Raw genomic sequence first — 19,131 nt, forward strand, 5'->3', positions numbered from 1 at the left:
TATAAATATTTAAATACTTCATTCTCTTAAAGATATTTGACACACAACGAAATATTCAAATTACAGTATTAAAAGTTAAAATAAAATTGCCGATCTCCAGACTAGGTTGGAACCATATCTTTTCCAGATCTTTCCCATTGCAACCCTTTGTAACATTGAAAATGTATATTTTTATGGCATGAAGTGCCATTGCAGCTGCCACTGTATGAAGTTTCTTTGCTCTCCCTGAACTGCGGTGAGCAATTATGCTGGTTAGAGTGCCCTATTATTAACTACTTGTTAAATAGACAAATTTGAGTATTTTAAATTACCGAATAACAGAACTGCAGAAAAATAAGATGGTAATAATTATTTCTTATATTGTTTCTACTTTTATAATTAAAATGCCGTATGCTTGATTCATCTTAAATAAAGGAAAATATTTTTCATTCCTAAAACTAAAGTTTTTAAATTTTTTCCACAGAAAATTGAGTTGCATAGTAATAAAGATTATTCTCAACCTACAAAGATAGTTATTAACGAAAAAACTGACAAATGTGTTTAAAAAAAATCTTACTTTATTATTAACACCTCCTTACTGTTAGAATCGGTAAGAATTATGTATACGAGTAAATAGCTTTATTTTTAATCTTTTGAGTTTGTGCTATCTATTTTTAAGGTGGAATGTTTAAAGCCACACATAATGTACGGTAATTATGTTTCCGTAAGAGTAACGCACAGTAGAAAATTCCAGATGAAATTACGGTAAAACGTGGAGGGACTTTTGGTACATAATTCGTAAAATACATTTTACCAAAAAATATATTCTTACCGTATAATATTATAAAATAATATTTACAGTAATATTTATTTTATATGAGTGATTCAGTGAAGGGTAATTATCACTGTTAAAATTACAGTTTAAAAAAATTTGTTATGTAACAAGTTTCGGTTCAAATGGATTTTAAAGTTTAAAAAAAACCCACATGCTGGTACTTTTTACCGTAATTTGATCCAGAATTTTTTACCGTACACTGTAGAAATATATTTTACTTTTATTTGGAGTATTCCATGGTATAACCAATATGTTAAGCATAAACCAATCTTTATTAGTTTACTTAATCTCAAACACACTATCTACCTCAGACATATGATTATGAAGCATAATTTAAAGTTATATGCATATTTCTGTATTACTTAGGCATGCAGTCTAACTTCCAAAAGCTTAGACCTCAGCAGAACATTTTGTACAATACTTTTGATCACAATTCCATTATGATCTACGGCAACAAGGCTTTCTCCATGAACGGTAAAGACACGATGGTAGCCAGAAATGGACAGAAATTGACAGAACCGTACAGCAAGCAAGGAATGACTAAGAATGATATCGAAAGAGTTAATAAAATGTACAAATGTTAAATTAGATTAATAAATGATAAAGGGGAATAATATAGTCTTCTTATTTCTGTTAATTTTTAATATGAAAACATACTTTATTTTATGCAATGCTAATTTACTGCATTCTTTTTTTCCCACTTCCTCTCTTCTTCGTATATTCTCTAAATTAAATTCATATTTTTCAGGGCTAATAAAATAATATTAAATAAAGGATTTTATGAGTTTGGAGTATTAAAAAAATAGTAAAATCAGACTCCTTTTTATTTCCATACGTTTAAGTTTGAAACTATCCTCACAATTTTAATAATTCTGAAACCAAATCATTTTTTTAAAAATTCTTATTTCATAGAAATAAATTTCAATTCCTACCAAGTCTTATTTTTTGTTTTTGTACAACTAAAAAAAAATCAAATAACTGAGTTTATAAGTGTCGAGTAATTAAAAAATCGTGAGTTCGAGCTCTTTTCCATATGTTTCAGTTTGAAGTTTTTTTATTTTTTTTTCTTCCGATGCCCACCTGGAGAATGACCTAGGTCATACAAATATCTGAAGGGCAGATTTGTTGGCCACTCTTTCAGGAGCACCACATTAGGTGCGCCAACGTTTCTCCCACAGTAAGGACAAGCAGTACAGAGAAGGAAAGAACATCCATGCCTTGCCCTGGATTCGAATCCAGAACCTTTCTGATGCAAGGGCAGTACCCTAACCCCTACACAGGCCGGTCGGTGTTTCAGTTTGAAGTTACCCACACAATTTTGATGATGCTGGAACCAAATAATTTTTAAATTTATTCAAATTTAGAAAAAAAATACGATTTTTCATTTTTTTTTATCCCAAATAAAATTATTTATTTCCATACTCCATATGACATTTTTAATTTCCGTATCCCATATAAAAAATTCATTTCTATACCCCATGTAAAGTTATTCATTTCCATATCCCATATAAAATTATTCATTTCCACATCCCACCTTAAGATTATTCGTTTTTATTTATCATATAATATTATTCAATCCCATACCCCATATAAGATTATTCATTTCCATATCAAATTTTAGATTATTCAATTCCATGGCAAACTCAGTAGATGCTTTATTTTTACATTCCATTCCTTTGAGTTGAAAGGGACGAAATCGAATTTGATATCTGTAAAAGCTGCTCTGTAAACGACGTCTGGATTAAACACAAAGCCTGAACTTAAATACTTGAGTCAAACACTAATCTAATTTTATGTCTTGAATCAAGTACTCGAAATAATCAGAGTTATCGTTAACAATAAAGAAGTTTTCGGGTCTTTCATTTACCAGATAAACTCAAGTTATAAGATTATACTAAACTGAAACTAAATAATATCATATAATAATAATGGCATTCAAAAAATAAATAGCATTTCTAATGGATTAAGGGGGGAATATTGACATATAAAACCTAAAAAAATTGAAAAAAATATGACATCAGAAAATTTAAGCTACTTTTATATGTACTTATTCATTTCAAATGCAGAAAAGAGAAACTGCTTTAAAGATCTAAAACGCACATCTCGTTTTCTTTTCTTTTTTTGTTGAAAAACTTCAAGTTAGATAAAGTTCTTTTCAAATTATGCTCGCTGTTCCAAAAACTTTTCTTATTATTTCTTTGATTTTTTTATTAAAGTTTTTTTTTGTTTGTCGTGTTTTGTTGGATTCGTTTAATAAGACAAAGTTTCTGATAGAAATTATTTAGTTTAATATTTAAGGATTTTTTGTGATGATGAGGTAATCTTCTTTAGTATTCAATATCTTCTTTAGTATCTTCTTAGAATCTTCTCATGGTATCTACGTAGAATCTTGCATCAACTGTAACCATTCATGTTCCTAAAATACTGAGAATCTTAAATTAATCCTAATATATTAATCTGTTAATAAATAACAGTAAATAATTTTTTTTGTAACATTTCATTAACTAACACAACATTTAGAGTATTTAGTAGAGTGCAACCATTTTAATTAAATACTTCAGTGCTTTTCATTTAAAATTTAAAAATAAAGTACATGGTTATTTCAAAGTAAGAGGAGTTATTGGGAGCCTTATAAAACAATAACCAGAAAATGACTGCACCAAATTGCACTACTTGTTATTCTAGGAATTTTCATGATAATCCAGTTTCCGGAATAAACAAAAATGCAAAGCAATTGCACATACTGAAAAAAGAATTTTTTTTAAAAATATAAAATTAATCAAAATATTGCAATTGATATTCTGCTAAAATCAAGTTTTTATTCGGCTTTAACTTTCTTAATGCAGTGCGTGGTATTTTAAAAACACATAAACTTTTAAAACCGCATTAACTTTACAATTAATTTAACGCAAGCAAAACAATAACTTATAATATAAAGCAGTGCATTAGTAATTTAAGTTAAATCCTCTAACACGAGAAATATGCTTAATAATTAGAGTATATATATCAAGGATATTTTTCAATAGCTAACTTATATGTATTTTTTTAAATGTAACTTACTTTTAAAGCTGGCAATAATTAATAACTGGTATCTATCCGATATAAATGGGTGACAGTTACTTTTGAGTGATCAGCTGTTGCTTAATTATTGCTGTTTTACCTTGTTTAAATTTCGCTGGATATCGTTAGGAGACACATACATTTTTAACAAAGCTATGTACATAACAACACATTGAATGAAAATTACAATGTCCTAACAATGCAGTATGCTCATTTGTAAAAAAAAAAATACCAATGTGTTTAGAACATTTTATTTTAATCTGTTTACAGTCATTCTTGTAATTGCTAGAGATGGCGCTTCAAAATCTTCTGAAAAATAAAAAAGTTACAATTAATTATTTGATGTTTTTATTTTATACAAGCTAACCTCGCCTATATTCATACTAGCAAAAAGGAATTAAGGACTAATAAATCGTTAATAATCAACATTACACAATATTATACAAAACCGAAAGCCATAAACCGACATTAGTTAAATCACGTTCAATTTCTTTTTACTATCATTTGTTACCTTTCCCCATTTTGTTCTCCAAATTTGTATTTCGATTTAGCTTTGAATTGGTTTCGAAGAATTCGAAGAATTTGTGTTGTTTTAAACAATTCCGAAAAGTTATAAGAAAGTGGATTTTGTTTCATCTTCTGGATATAATTTAAACCATTATCTCTCCTTTCAACAAATATTTTAAATTTTCTCTTTCCATTCAAACAAAATTAGGAGCTCGTTGATAATATTTGTGTATATCATGGCCATTTTTATCAATTGGTTAATATTGTAATTTGGATTAATCACTTGCAATTATTAATAACAGCTAAATAAATGAGTTTTAGTGTATAATCTATCAGAAATTGTCTCAATTACCGGTTATTATTATGGATTACTAAGGAAGTTTAGTTCGTGTAATAATTTCCTAAGCGTTCGGTGAGATTTCGAATATGAATGCATTTTGCGCGCAAACAACTAGACCATGTCAGTTGTTGTTTGTTTACTTGTTATGCAGGGGACCTGCACTTAGTTTGTATTTTTAATTCGTAATGTAAGTACTTTAAACAGCACGGTTTTAATTCTCGTTATTCTTTTTGCGTTTTTTAAGGCACTTAATCCTAAACACATCAATGTAGGCTATACAGGGCTAATGATCACGGAGCAGTGACACTTTTTTTATTTTTTTTCATTCATTATTTTCACTGATTGCCCCAGTGACTTTCAAAAAGTTTTCCCTTTTAACCATGTTAATATTGATATTCTGTTGTAAAATCAAGTGTTTAAAGTAATTTAGTAAGAATTTTAAGCTTTCATAATGCATTTAAACGAAAGTGAATGATATTGATATTCTTTCCTACTTCCGTTAAAATAAAAAATTTAGGCTGCCCTGATGTATATTCAAACGAAAAATAATGATATTAATGTTCTTACTTACCTCCATTGAAATAAACATTTTAGGTTGTCCTAAATGAGAGTGAGTGATATTGTAATAATACAGTTAATATTACTGGGAAAATTACTCCATACAATTATAAGGCAAACAAGGATTTTAGAGTAAAATGGATTTTTCTGGTACTGCAAGTCAGGATGCCAGTAATTTATTATCGTACTTTGAACCCGAATTTAGTGACCATTAACTATATGTTGTATACAGGGTATCAAAAAAATTTATTTCACTTTAAAATTATGAAAAAAATCTACCTTACTGGGTCAATAGTGCTTGGAAAAAATTATGGAAGCACTTCTAACTCAATTTTTAATATTTCTTGAGAAGTACTTAGAGAATTATTTCATAGCTTTAGAAGTGCTTAGTGATGATCATGCGATTTATAATACATATCAATAAAGTTTAAAGCTTGTAGAGTTTAAAGGGACTAGCAATATTAAAAGAAATTAATAGAAAATTATAAACATACGTCTTTCTTACGTATTAATCAATCGTTATTAAAGGATCATTCGTGTAATCCAAACCAGTTTAATTATCCAGTCGGTCTACAAAGCTTTTGTCACTCTTTAGAAACTAACACCAAAGCCTCGTCTTCAAATTAACTGGTGTGAAATCGTTCTCTCATTATTCGGAAGAAGAATTGGAAGTGGAATTAGAGTTCTTCGCATTCATTAATATTCAAATAAAATACCCTGATATATCTCGGAATTTCATAGCCATCGTTTGCTTTTCCTACTCAGTTTTTTTCAGCATAAAACTTTATTCAAATTATTGAAATGCATCTAATTTAGATACCAAAACGTATTTAATTTGGCGTAGTTCCTCAATCGAATTAACGGAGCTTTTCCTTTGATTGGTTGATTTTTTTTTGGTTGATTTTTTTTTAAATTTTTTTTTTAAGACAAACGCTATATAATTGCTAAAAACATGCGTGTTAATGAACATGCAATATGCAAAGAGAGATTACAAAATGTTTCATATTTATATTATATCATAAGATGCAATAATGTGTACACGATTTTTTAAGAATTCCATGCACATCTTTAAGACGTTTGAAATATGCAAACTATAAAAATTTAAAATTTTCTTACAGCATTAAAATCATAGTTATGGCTTCTATATAAAAGAAACAACATAAAATCAATTTAATATCGAAAGTTCAAAGTAAATCAATACTTCAAAGCTTATTTTAAAGACCAATTAGAAACTAAGATGGAAAGTCAATTTAAATCAATTTGTGATTTAGGCAATTCTAAAAACGTCAAAGCATAGCACAAATCTAAGCTTTGAAGTTTGACAAAAATTAAATTTAGCTCACTGATTTTTTTTAAAATAAATTTATAGCTCTGCCTAGTGACATGAATTAACATAACAAAACAAAATAACAAACAAAATAATGATATAACAAAATAAAAAATTTAAACCAAATAATAATTTAAAGCAACAGCAAAAAAATGTCTTCAAGCACTTCAAAGTAAAAATGAGATAATGAAATCTTACTTCGATAACAACCAAAACTATACAATTTTTCAACAGCATAGTTTTGCATTCATGCTTTTTTTTACCATTTACATCTGGTATAGTTTCAAAACCGTAAAAAAGAAATATACTGGACATTGAAGCAAAGCTTTTCGTTTGGTAATGGGAATTGAAGTTAGGTTGTTTTTGAGTTTTGTTCTTTTTTCCAAATAAACCGGGGAATGGGATTTAGTTTGTTTATATAGTTGTTTAGTCTATTGTGAGATATGGAATATACTAGACTTTTTGTTAGCAGCTTTATAGTGCTACCAATTATACGATAATGAGAGTAACGTATTCTATTAGACAGTGTCACAAATTATGCAGTGTACGAAACTGGAAACTTTTCCTGTGTTGAAGGGAATGAATGAATTAATGCAATGCCAAAGCTGGGACTTCGACCCCTGTTCTATCGGTCATGAGATTGACAGACTAGCTCTCTGACAAACAGTAATGTTTAGCTGTGAATTGTGTTATATCTGTGTATTCGATAGTTTTGAATTCTTTTCTAGAATTTAGCAAATAATTAACCATGGAATCTGATTAATGTATAAGCAAATGGATTAACAGATTTAAAGCAGTAATCATTATAACTTTTAAATTAAAAAATAGTTTTTTTTCTAAAAAAATAACTTTAAATGTTTAAAAATTGAGAAATATTTACATATTATTCAATTTTTAGCCATGTTGCTAAATTTTTAAACTGAATTATTAATTGTCATTTAGGTACCATTAAGTCAACTAGTTCGAAGTATTCTCAATTGCGGGCTATAAAAAATGTACAATCCAATCTTTTATTTGTATCTTAACGTTCATAGTTAATTATTGAAAAGCAATTTCTGCTTGGAATATTCTTCTAATGTTTTCTTTCTAGAGAATTCCAGGATTTGTCTTACATTTTTTAGAAATCAAATGAGAAAGACTGTCATCAAAATTTTTAAATGTTAGATAAATAATTTTAAAATATTACGTTTGGAAATACTTTTTTTTATCAATAATACATCAATAACTGAACAATAATACAATATACAATATAATACAATAATACAATAACTACAGACTTAATTGTACTATATGGGTCGTTTATTTGTAAATATAGTTTCATATTGTTATCATTTGTAATTTTCCACTCTCGTATGGTTCTGAACGAATTTATTGGAACTTATTTAAAAACACCAATTTTATGAATATGATAAAAAAATTATAATTTCTTCCTTTATTTTTATTTTTAACAACATAATATATGAGATGTTTTTCCTAGTCATGCAATTGTTTGGTTATACATTTATTTAAATGGGGATTCAAATAAATGTATAACTTTGAATTTACTAATATGACATTAAATTCAATATTTTATTACCCCCAATATATTAAAAAAATAAGAAAGATACTTTTAAATATTCTTTTGTTACTCTTTGTTTAATCTTTTGTTATTAATACTCCTTTATGAAAAACTGTTTCATTCGTGAGTCCTGACTAGAAAGGGAAAGGAAAACATTTTTTATTCTCGATTATGAAATGCAAACAATATTGCTATATTAAAAGTGTACATAGTTCTGTGTGATCACCTTATTGAGGGATAACATGATAATTAACATTGATTTATTCAAACAGAAAATGAAATGTTAAAGTACCACTTATAAATATTTATACACCAACAATTCAGTGAAGTCAAAAATATTTCACATTAATAAGAAACTAAGAACAAAGATTTGAGCTATTTATTACAGTTTTCTATTCTCAATACAAATATGAGTTACCACTATCCCTCGAACTTCCTCATGTGACAAAAATTTTTTGTGAAGCTTTGACTCTGGAAAGTTAGGGTAAAAAATTGGAGTGAACGAAAAGCATTTTCTTAAATAAAAATATTAAAATTTTAAAATTACTCACCGCGTGCGAATTCTAAAAGAAAATATTTCAAAATCAATTTAATAAAAATAAATAAAAATTCCTTTTGAAAAATCCGTATCATACAGTTGATTTTAACGTTAAAATATTTCACTTCTACTTATTTTACATCTAAGAAAACGCGTTAAGGTAATATCAAGTGTTGCGATTGAATTCTGTTAGTTCAATAAAAATTTAAGACAATGAGAGGATGGATTAAGAAATTCCCTTTGGTATATCCTGGAATATAAATAATATACCTTAAGAGTGTTCACATTAATAATAAGGCGTACTAACCAGCTAATTCCAAGAAAATTTTATAAAAAAAGTAAAGCGCTCTTTAAGTACTAGTTAAATGTTTGCTTCATTCTCGACTCAGTGACCTAGTGGTACACTGTTAGAAATTTCTCGGAAAAAATGGTTAAATAATAATTTATTAAATGGTTATTTCAGCATATTTAATCAAAACAGTTAAATAACCATAAATAAAATGGTAATCAAACTGCTAATTTTAAAAAAAACTGTAACTTAACTGCTTTCACTTAATATGGTTAAACAACCAGAATTTTATGGCACCAACTAGAGCCATCTAATGAAGCTACTTAGTTCCTTGCAATTGCGTACACATCGTAGGGGAGCGGGCTTATCAGTCAATATCATGACAGGCAGAACTGGAGTTCGAATCCTAGTGTTGACACCACAATATTTCCTCCATTCCCTTCAACACATGAAGAATTTCCAGTGTCCGGCAATCTCCAATGCCCATTGGCTTACGAAAAGCCGAGCTCCTATGTCTAGTTAAATAATTGATTTTTTTTACGTTTGTGAAAAATGCTGGTTGTAAATGGTTAAAAAACAGTAAAATTTTGTATTCAAAGTTTCATAACCATAATTTTTGTAAATGGTTTCAAAACCATAAAGGAAGAAAATGTTCTTTACAGTAAACTTTACAGTTAATCGGATGGACAGACAGCTGCCAGTTATTTTACCACAATCTTAGAATGAAAATTTTAACAGTGTATGGTATCTATCGGCTCTATATTTAAAATACGTACATCCTCAGGGATATTAGGGTTATAAGTTTACCTGTTTTAATTTGTAATAAGGACGTGCATGTACGATTAGGGCAGTGACTAGGTGCATTTACATTGAAGTGTAAAATTGATAAATTCTGTATAGAATTGTTTCATTGAGTTTATCAAGGTTTCCAAACAGTAAGGCTTGGTCTTCTATTTCCCCTTTTATGGAGAGTGACGTCATCATGACGTCACATGCTCAGTAGACGTGTGAGCAATCGTATCTTTAAAACAGTTGCTAATATTAAAAAGCAACAACTAAAGTCTCAGATTTATATTTTATCATATAATTTGTTCACATAATAATTACCGTTCGAATACATTTTATTTAAGCTTATATTGAAATTTTATAGAGCTCTTTTTGAACTTTTATTGAAGTACTAAAATTATGAGTTCTAATATTTTAAAAAAATTTCAGTTTATCTTCATATTTTCATTGAAATTATTAGCACTATACTTTTACGCGTCATAACGAAAAATAAGAAGTAAGAATAAGAAGAAATAAGAATAAGAAGAATATGTTTTTTTTCTCGCAGAAAATGGATATTTATCAAGACAGAAAAAGAAATGAAAACCCAGAAAAAAAAATTGAAAAAAAGTTAATCCAACATTAAATAGCGAAATAATATATTTTATTTGAAATAAAATTATCAAGATTTGTTAGAATAGACTAAATGGAATTTCTAAGTATTTATAGTTTAATTAAGTTATTACTTGATAAATCACATTGATTTTATCTAATAAAAATTGAAATTTAAGTACCACTTAAGAATATTTAAGTGCCAACAAATTAACGGAAGTAAAAATACAATAGTTAGCTAAAAAAAAAGAAGTTTTCGAAAGTTTTGAACTATTCATTATAGTTTTCTGTTCTTACTGCATATTTGAGTTTACACGATCCCACGAACCTCCATGATTGACGTCATAAAATTAATGATTTCCTTTGAATTTTGATGGTTATTGTAAAAGACTGAAGCAAACAAATAATAATTTTTAACAGATCCAATGTTAACAAAAAGTTCATTAAAATCCTTAAATTATTTTGTGCACAGCACAAAAAAATATTAAACAGAAACTTTTAATATTTTAATATTGCTTACCACCTGGAATTCCTAAATCTAAAATAAATTATTTTAAAATTAATTAAATAAAGAGAATTAGAAATAAATAAAAATTACAATGGAAACACATAACGTATGGTTGTTTTTAGAGTTAATATGTTTTACTTTTACTCATTTTACCTCTAAAAACATGTTACGATAAATAAAGTGTAGCAGTTGAATTACGTTTAAGTAAAAAAAAAATTAAGATAAGGAGGGCACGATTTCGGAAATTCACTTTGGCATAAGACCTAATTAGTAATGTACATTAAGGCTGTTCACCTCGTAATGTAATAAAGCGCACTTACCAGCTAATTCCCAGATAAATACATTAAAATGTCAAACGCACTTTAAACAAAAGTGAAATTTTTGCTTCATTCCTGAATCAGTGGCCTAGTGGTATGGTATTTGTTTGCTCAATTAACCCCTTAATGATCCCTTAACCCCTCAAAGCATTAACCCCTTAACGATCGGTAAATTTTCGAGAAAACGGTCATAAAAGTGCCTATTTGTTTTCTGACATCCAAGCATCTTGTGCTGATATTTAGTTTAAAATAAACTTACTATCTACAATTACCTTAAATATGTCCTGGTGGGTAAAATAAGAAATAAAATGTTTTCCGGGACAAAAGAAATGAATTAGTTTTATGCTTATTGGCTCGTTTCTACTGAACACTACAGCCCATTTGTATGTCCGCGTAGACTGTGTGGGTAAATAATTGCATATTGAGGTTGAACTCATGTTTAAATGGGATAACACTAAAAAGCGCTCGAAATAATGTTCTCCTAGCCGCTAACTTATGTTTTGGCCCAGTATAGAGAAACTTAATCAGATATGCGGTCAGAAATCATAATAGGTAGAAGTTTTACCTATTATTAACGATGTAAGCTACGCCAATTAACAATGTATACTCAATTAACGATGTAAGCTACGCCAAGAACCCTTTTCATTTAAATTTACATTCTCTAATCTGCAAAAGAAGGCAGTTTTTCAAATTTTAATCTATGTCATAAACTGCAGGAAACTTTTAAAGCTTTTATTGAAAACATTAATATAGTAAAAATTTTGTAAATTTTTAAAATTACTTGTAATATCTTTAGTTCAGTACCTATTAATTTCTTTATTCTTTCTTCAAGGGTGTTGTCTATATAAAAGAAAGCATTGATAAATTAATTAAATTGAAAATAAAGTTAAATAATTCTTAACATCTTCTTATTAATAATTCTCCACAGCTTGTTTTATGCATGTGCCGAAGAATACTCAATATATTGTAAATTTTATGGGTTATAGATAATAAAGGAGATAATTTTTGAAATTAATTACATAGAGAAATTAATTTTTGAAGTAATTTCTCTATGTTTTTAAATGAAAAAAAAGGGGGGGGGGAGAAGTTTCATTGGTTCATACTTGATAACAGTTGGCAGAATTTGAAAGGATTTTCTTCGTTAAATACAATTAGAAAAGGTGATAAGAATTTTGAAATTAATTAAAGATTTGAAATTTGAAATTAATTTGAAATTAATTTTTGAAATTAATTACATAGAGAAATTAATTTTTGAAGTAATTTCACTATGCTTTTAAATGAAAAAAAAAGGGGGGAGAGAAGTTTCATTGGTTCATACTTGATAACAGTTGGCAGAATTTGATTGAATTTTCTTCGTTAAATACAATAAGAAAAGGTGATAAGAATTTTGATGCTCTTTCAAATACAGTAGTCGAATTAGCAAATTCTTTAACAGAAAATATACAAAGTAATTTTAATAAATCTATTAATTATTAAAATCATTTTTCAGATATTTCAAACTATTTCCTTACTTTTTCAATATGTTTTGCAACGAAATGTTATTTATATGAAACATGACATACAATGCCCATAAACTATTGTGAAAAATAACCTGATGTTCTAAAACAGGGCTGTCCAACTGCAAAGAGCCCACGGGCCAGAATTCCGGTCACTGATCACCTGGCGGGCCGCAGTTTGAAAAAGTTGAACAATAACCTCTTACCTCTACGAGGACTGCTATTTATATTTCTGGCCTTGGCAACAGTTAGTGTTGCTAGGCGACCGCAGACGATTTTAATCGAAAGTTTGACATTTTTAAACATAAATTCAGCAGAAGATTTACCATTATAGCTTCATTTGTGTTGTTGACAGTAAATTGAAAAGTTCTTCTCTTTCAAAAAATGGAATTGAATCGTGAACATTTTCGTGCCATTATTTTTCATAACTTTCGACGTGGATTGTCAAGACAAGAGTGCTTCGATGAACTTAATTCTTTATTCAGCGATAAAGCGCCATCCTACAGCACTGTAAAAAATTGGTATAACGAATTTAATCGTGGTCGATGTTCGATCCAGGACGAATCCCGTGCAGGTCGTCCAAAATCCGTTGTTGTGCCAGAAAAGATCGATGCTGTGCGTGAACTGATAAAGCAAGATCGTCATGTGACATACCGTGAGATAGAGGCGTCTTTGGACATTAGTATGACTAGCATCAATAAAATATTGCATGAACATTTGAGCGTAAAAAAAATTTGTTCGCGTTGGATCCCGCATAATCTGACAAACGCTCAAAAAAAGGCTCGTGTCGATTGGTGCAAGGAAATGTTGGAAAAATACGTTCAAGGTACATCAAAGGCTGTGTATAACATCTACACAGGTGACGAATCATGGATCTATGCATATGAGCCGGAAACAAAACAGCAATCAACTGTATGGGTCTTCCAAGACGAGGCAAAACCAACAAAAGTTGTTCGAGGAAGAAGCACATCGAAACAAATGATTGCCTGTTTCTTCGGCATTAACGGTCATGTGGCAACAGTGGCGTTAGAGCAACGCAGGACGGTCAATTCTGAATGGTACACGACCATTTGTTTGCCAGAAGTCATCGGAGAAATTCGAAAAAAGCAGAAGAACAGGCGAATCATTCTTCATCATGACAATGCGAGCTCTCACACATCGACTCAAACAAAGGCATTTCTGACGGAGCGAAAGATCGAACTGATGGGTCATCCGCCGTACAGCCCTGATTTGGCACCCAATGACTTCTTCTTATTCCCACACATCAAAAATAAATTACGTGGACAACGATTTTCGACCCCCGAAGAAGCGGTTGATGCATTCAAAACGCATGTTTTGGAGTTACATCAATCGGACTGGAAAAAGTGCTTTGAAAATTGGTTCAAACGCATGCAAAGTGTATTGATCATCATGGAGAATATTTTGAAAAACAATAAAACCAATTTCGATCCTACATATTTGTTTTTTCATTATTAGGCCAGAAATATAAATAGCAACCCTCATACAATAACAATTAATAGTTGAACTATTAATTATAAAACAATGGAACAGAAGGATTATAAAACAATTTGCTTACATTTTAATGGGAAAACTGAGGGCGATCAGCCTGAATAAGAAGTTGGCGGGCCGCACAATATGTGCTGGCGGGCCAGATGCGGCCCGCGGGCCGCCAGTTGGACAGCCCTGTTCTAAAACTAAAAATTTAAGATTGTTATATTCTTAACCTTTTAAATCAAAATGCATCAAAATGCTAATTTTTCATAGATGAATTAGCAATGCCTAAATCTAAGTTCTAATAGCATTCCCTCCAAGACTTAATAGAAGTTTAGTCGATAAGTTCTTCATGAGCACAGGTCTTAAAGGTCCTCTTAATAAGATGTTTGATGGAACAGAAGGGCATAATTTACGCAGAAGTCTGAATGATTAAGGCCCCCTTTTTTGCTAAGTAGTCTGCATTTTCATTATCTGTAACCCCGCAATGTGCAGGAACCCACTGGAGAACAATGATTTTCTTAAGGGATGCTAGGTATTCAAGTTGGAGGTGGCAATCTAAAATGTCTCGACTTAAGGAATTATTTAAGGATGCAATGGCAAGCAAAGCAGCTCTTGAGTCACACAGGACAACAGCTTTTTTAAAAAAAGATCGATATGACACTGTAACTGGACTAGAGCTATTCAGATTGCAGCTATCTCTCCATCAAAAGCAGATCCTTGTCTCACAGGGACATAAAAGGAAAAAGACTCGGAGAAAACTCCGGCACCAGAATTATGATTGTCTGGTAGGAGGGATGCGTCGGTGTAGATCCGAAGCCACTCTGGCTCAGGGTAGTAAGAGCTCAATACTTCATAAGTCAAGACTTTCAAAATAGCGGGATCCATATTGCGTTTATTTACACTTTGACATGAATCCAAATTTATTTGGAAATGTTTCAAATTTATCGGATTTTGGGTTGGGACAAGATATTCAGGATCATAATTTATTCCGAGAGTTTTTTTCAAGTGTAAAACTCCCTGAAGAAAGCCCCTTTGAGTCTCATTGGTTGGACTCATTCCGGGTTACCCGGGTCACCATGTTCCAAAACTAAAAATTAAAGATCGTTATATTCTTAACCTTTTAAATCAAAATGCTAATTTTTAATAGATGAAATAGCGATGCCTAAATCATAGTTCTAATAGTATAAGTTCTAATATTAAATAAGTTTAATTTATCTTCATATTTTCAATGTAAATATTTCAAATATTATATATAAATCAGAATTTTACCAACGTAATTTTAAGTAAATACTTGAACTATATTTTCACATATATCTTATCAACAAAAAAAGTTTGAGACATGGTTTTTTTTTTGGTGAAAATGTATATGCATCGGGACAATAGTAGAAGCCAAAAACCCTGAAGAAATAAAAAATAGTTAAAGAAAAATAGCTAAAGAGTATCTTTCATTTGAAGCATGATTACCAATATTTTTCATAATAGACTGATTTGAATTTTTAAGTTATTTGTGCTTTTATAAACATTATTAAATAGATTAATTACAAGTTCTGAAAAAATGTATTTAATTAAAACATTATTTTTGATTTTATTCATTGCTAACTATATTTAGAATCCATACATTCTTTCAGAGCAATAAAATTTACCTTTTTTTGCCTTAAATCTTGTCCGAAATAATTTATACTCTGAAATTATGCTGTTTCTCATAATGGAGGGGGAGTAAGTTTTGGGCATCATATGTACTGTTATTCTTAAGGGCTCTTTTATTGGAAAGTCAGCTTTCTTTATATTATAATAATAATACCCTTCGAGTGTTTTTTAGTTTCAAGTGCTAAGTATTCTTATAATTTTTTCTTAAATGTATTTAATTTTTTGAATATGAATGCTTTTTAGTAGCTTTCGTGAGTGAGTCGGTTTGAGGTTCTTGCAGTAATTCAAAATAACATAAATGTTCGATTTATGGTTACCCCAGATATATTACTATGCCATAATATATTTGCACTGTTGCAACATGTAAAAACAGGCTCAAAAAAGAAAAGAAAAGATAAAGGGGTTAGTGGCTATGTTTCGCGAGAAAGAAATTTTATTAAAAGTTTGGATAAAAATGTAAAAAAGAGAGAAATGAGAAGAGACATACTTAATATCACAGCTATACATCGTATATTTGAGTAAAGAAGATTATTTTGTGAGGGGAATCATTTAGCTAGCCCTATTCTCTTCAAAAAAACAATGAAAGCCAGATATTTTTCCAAGTCAAAATTTACTTCTTTTAAATAATGTATACGAATAAAATAAAATGAAGCGCAACAGAAAAAAAAGGTCGATGAAGTTTGGAATTTATTAACAAACAACAAGTTACCATGACGTAAACAGAAAAACTATTAATTCATTAAACGCTATAGGAATGCGCAGCTTAGTACTGTTTCAGTTTGTTTTTCTTAATTCACATTTTATGTAATTATAAATAATATGCCACAGTGAGAGAGAAATGAAATATATTAAGGTAGTTCTTTTGTTGAACTAGTTCAATGCAATTTTTATTTATACGAAATTTAAATATAAAAACTGTTTCTATTTCCAATGTTCAAAGTTTCTTTTATAACTTTAAGTAGGAATTTTAAGGTTATAGAAATTTATTAAAATAGTTTTTGCTAATTTTTCTGAAATTTAAATTCTAATTTAGAAATGCAGTTACAAAAATTAAGCATTGGAAATAGAAACAGTTTTTATATTAAAATTTCGTATAAATAAAAATTGCATTGAAGTAGTTCAACAAAAAACTACCTTAATATAAACGAAGGGTCTCCTATTAAAATGAAAAAGAAAAAAAAAACAAATAAATAATTTTGTCCGAGGCAGTCAAAAGTATATTGTAGCCAATCACCATTGGCTACAATATACTTTTGACTGCCGTGATGAACCATAGCTATTTCAAACTATAAACAAAAGGTTTTGTCTTAATTGTTACAAAATACAATTGCGATAGCTTGAATTATTTGAAAAAACATGATCCTTCTCGTTTTTAAAGCTTAACCAATCAAAACCAGAAAATTTACTTACTTTTAAGTGGCATCAACCATATTTATTTTGCTATGATCAGCTTATTGTGCAGTATAAAGTCAGGCTTCAATATTTTACTCGAGACAACTTAACGATAAGTGCGTGTACTTATCGTTAATCGGTTCTAGCTAAAATATATAACTAAATATATAGCCAGCCCAAGCTAGCGAAAAATTACCATGCAAACGAATGACTGAAACACGCCTTTTTACGCCTAATGAAATAAATTGGTTGCATTTACGTTAAACTATTGTATTTTAGAAACTGAAGATACTAATTGCCATGACTTTTATTGCTATAGCGTCTGCACTAACACAACAGACAACATTCTAATCCGCAAATTTGCTCATCTATCTGATTACTCTTTGAAATTATGAATTTCTGAAGAACAATAAGCTTAATTTTTTTAGCAGTTATCTGTATAATTATAATAATAATCAATTGATCGATTACATTTATTAATCAGAATTATATCTTAAAATAAGATTATTTCGGGAAATATTTCAGTATATGAATACTTTCCAAAACTATTTTTTAAAATTTTACGATTACACAACATTTTTGTATATATGTATATTATGTGAAAGTTAAAGTATAAATAAAGATTTATACTTGAACTGTCACCAGTTTAACAAAAATTTAACTTACCCGCATTTGAAAAATCAGCTGCAAAATGCAAGAGCTAATACAATGAATTTGTAACAATGAATTTTACAATATTTATATGAATACCAATACGTGATTTTGTATTTGTGAGAAAGTATACATCGGTGAAGCATTTTATTCTATTCTTTCATTCTTTTAATAAGGCAATATCAATTCCTAGGAATATCTTGAATACTAAATGCTTTTGTTATCCTACAATTAACAATTTATTTAAAAACTAATACGATGTTTTGATGTAAAAAGTATTCATCTACTGTTTTGAGTATTAGATTCCTTCATTTATACATATAACTTAATAAATAATTCTTCTGCGCTATTTTCTGATTTTGAGTAAATTTTAATTTTTTAATTATTTTTTATCTTAATTGTCGTTAACTAAAAGTACCAACTTTCTTTTTTACTGGTTTTCATTATTAACTATTCATTTTATGTATCTTTAAAATGAAAGGATGTCATTTTAACTTGTTTGGAGCAGGTTTATTCTGAACAGCACTTTTTTCTTATACAATGCACTTTCACTAACTATACAACAACTTGGAAGATCTCAGATTGAGATTTTTAAAATATAAATTTGGAAATTAACATTTTTAATGAAAAAATTTACTTAAAAGAAATTCTTACCAGAAATTAATAAAACTGCTAGAACAACGAGAAAAAAAGTTTGAATATTTAATGCAAGCATTTTTCAGCTAAAGTTTGCTTACTTCTGAGCTCAATCAATGATGATTAAATCATAGAATCTGATCTACAATATTTCTACTTCATATAGCATTCCGATATTTTTCTTTCTTACATATTTTTGAGGATGTATTTCGAAATATACATTTTAAGTACTTGTCGATAGTAAGAAGACTGATAAAACAAGGAAAATGTACATATTTCGACTAATACCCATATCGAAACTAAAATAGAACGTTATCATTCCTTTATCTCTTAACTGATTCACTTTTTCTTTAATTCTGACCTTATGACTATATTTAAACAGCATTCCCTTTAATATCTCTCGTGTGTTACCAGGAGAGTATACGAAATACCTCTCATAACTGAAATTTAATATTTTTAAATATTTAGGCTCTTACTTTGGTCATAAATTAATAAAACATTTTTTGTCAGTTTTAAATAGGAGAAAGTGGGGTGAAACAGGGCAATTGGAAAAAATCAGATTCCTCGATTAAGTCGGAAATATGGTCAATAGAACAAATGGTTCTATATGGAAATATGATCC

At 29.0% G+C, this 19,131-nt stretch overlaps 1 protein-coding gene and 1 long non-coding RNA gene across 2 annotated transcripts in view; one reads left to right on the plus strand and one right to left on the minus strand.

Moving 5' to 3' along the window:
- Positions 1-19,131, plus strand: part of LOC107448199 (uncharacterized) — a 41,595-nt gene that overhangs the window by 6,507 nt on the left and 15,957 nt on the right. Inside the window, exon 6 of the mRNA XM_016063313.3 lies at positions 1,181-1,397. Coding sequence (XP_015918799.2) covers positions 1,181-1,397 — 217 coding nt within the window. The remainder of the gene's footprint in view (positions 1-1,180; positions 1,398-19,131) is intronic.
- On the minus strand, positions 10,892-18,790 carry LOC122270681 (uncharacterized). The gene is made up of 4 exons (XR_006225934.2): positions 18,528-18,790; positions 17,889-17,906; positions 11,998-12,033; positions 10,892-10,906 (listed from the first exon to the last, which is right to left on the minus strand). It is a non-coding gene; the product is annotated as an uncharacterized lncRNA (long non-coding RNA).

This window comes from Parasteatoda tepidariorum, chromosome 7 (genome assembly GCF_043381705.1).
Source record: "Parasteatoda tepidariorum isolate YZ-2023 chromosome 7, CAS_Ptep_4.0, whole genome shotgun sequence".
Lineage (NCBI taxonomy): Eukaryota > Metazoa > Arthropoda > Arachnida > Araneae > Theridiidae > Parasteatoda > Parasteatoda tepidariorum.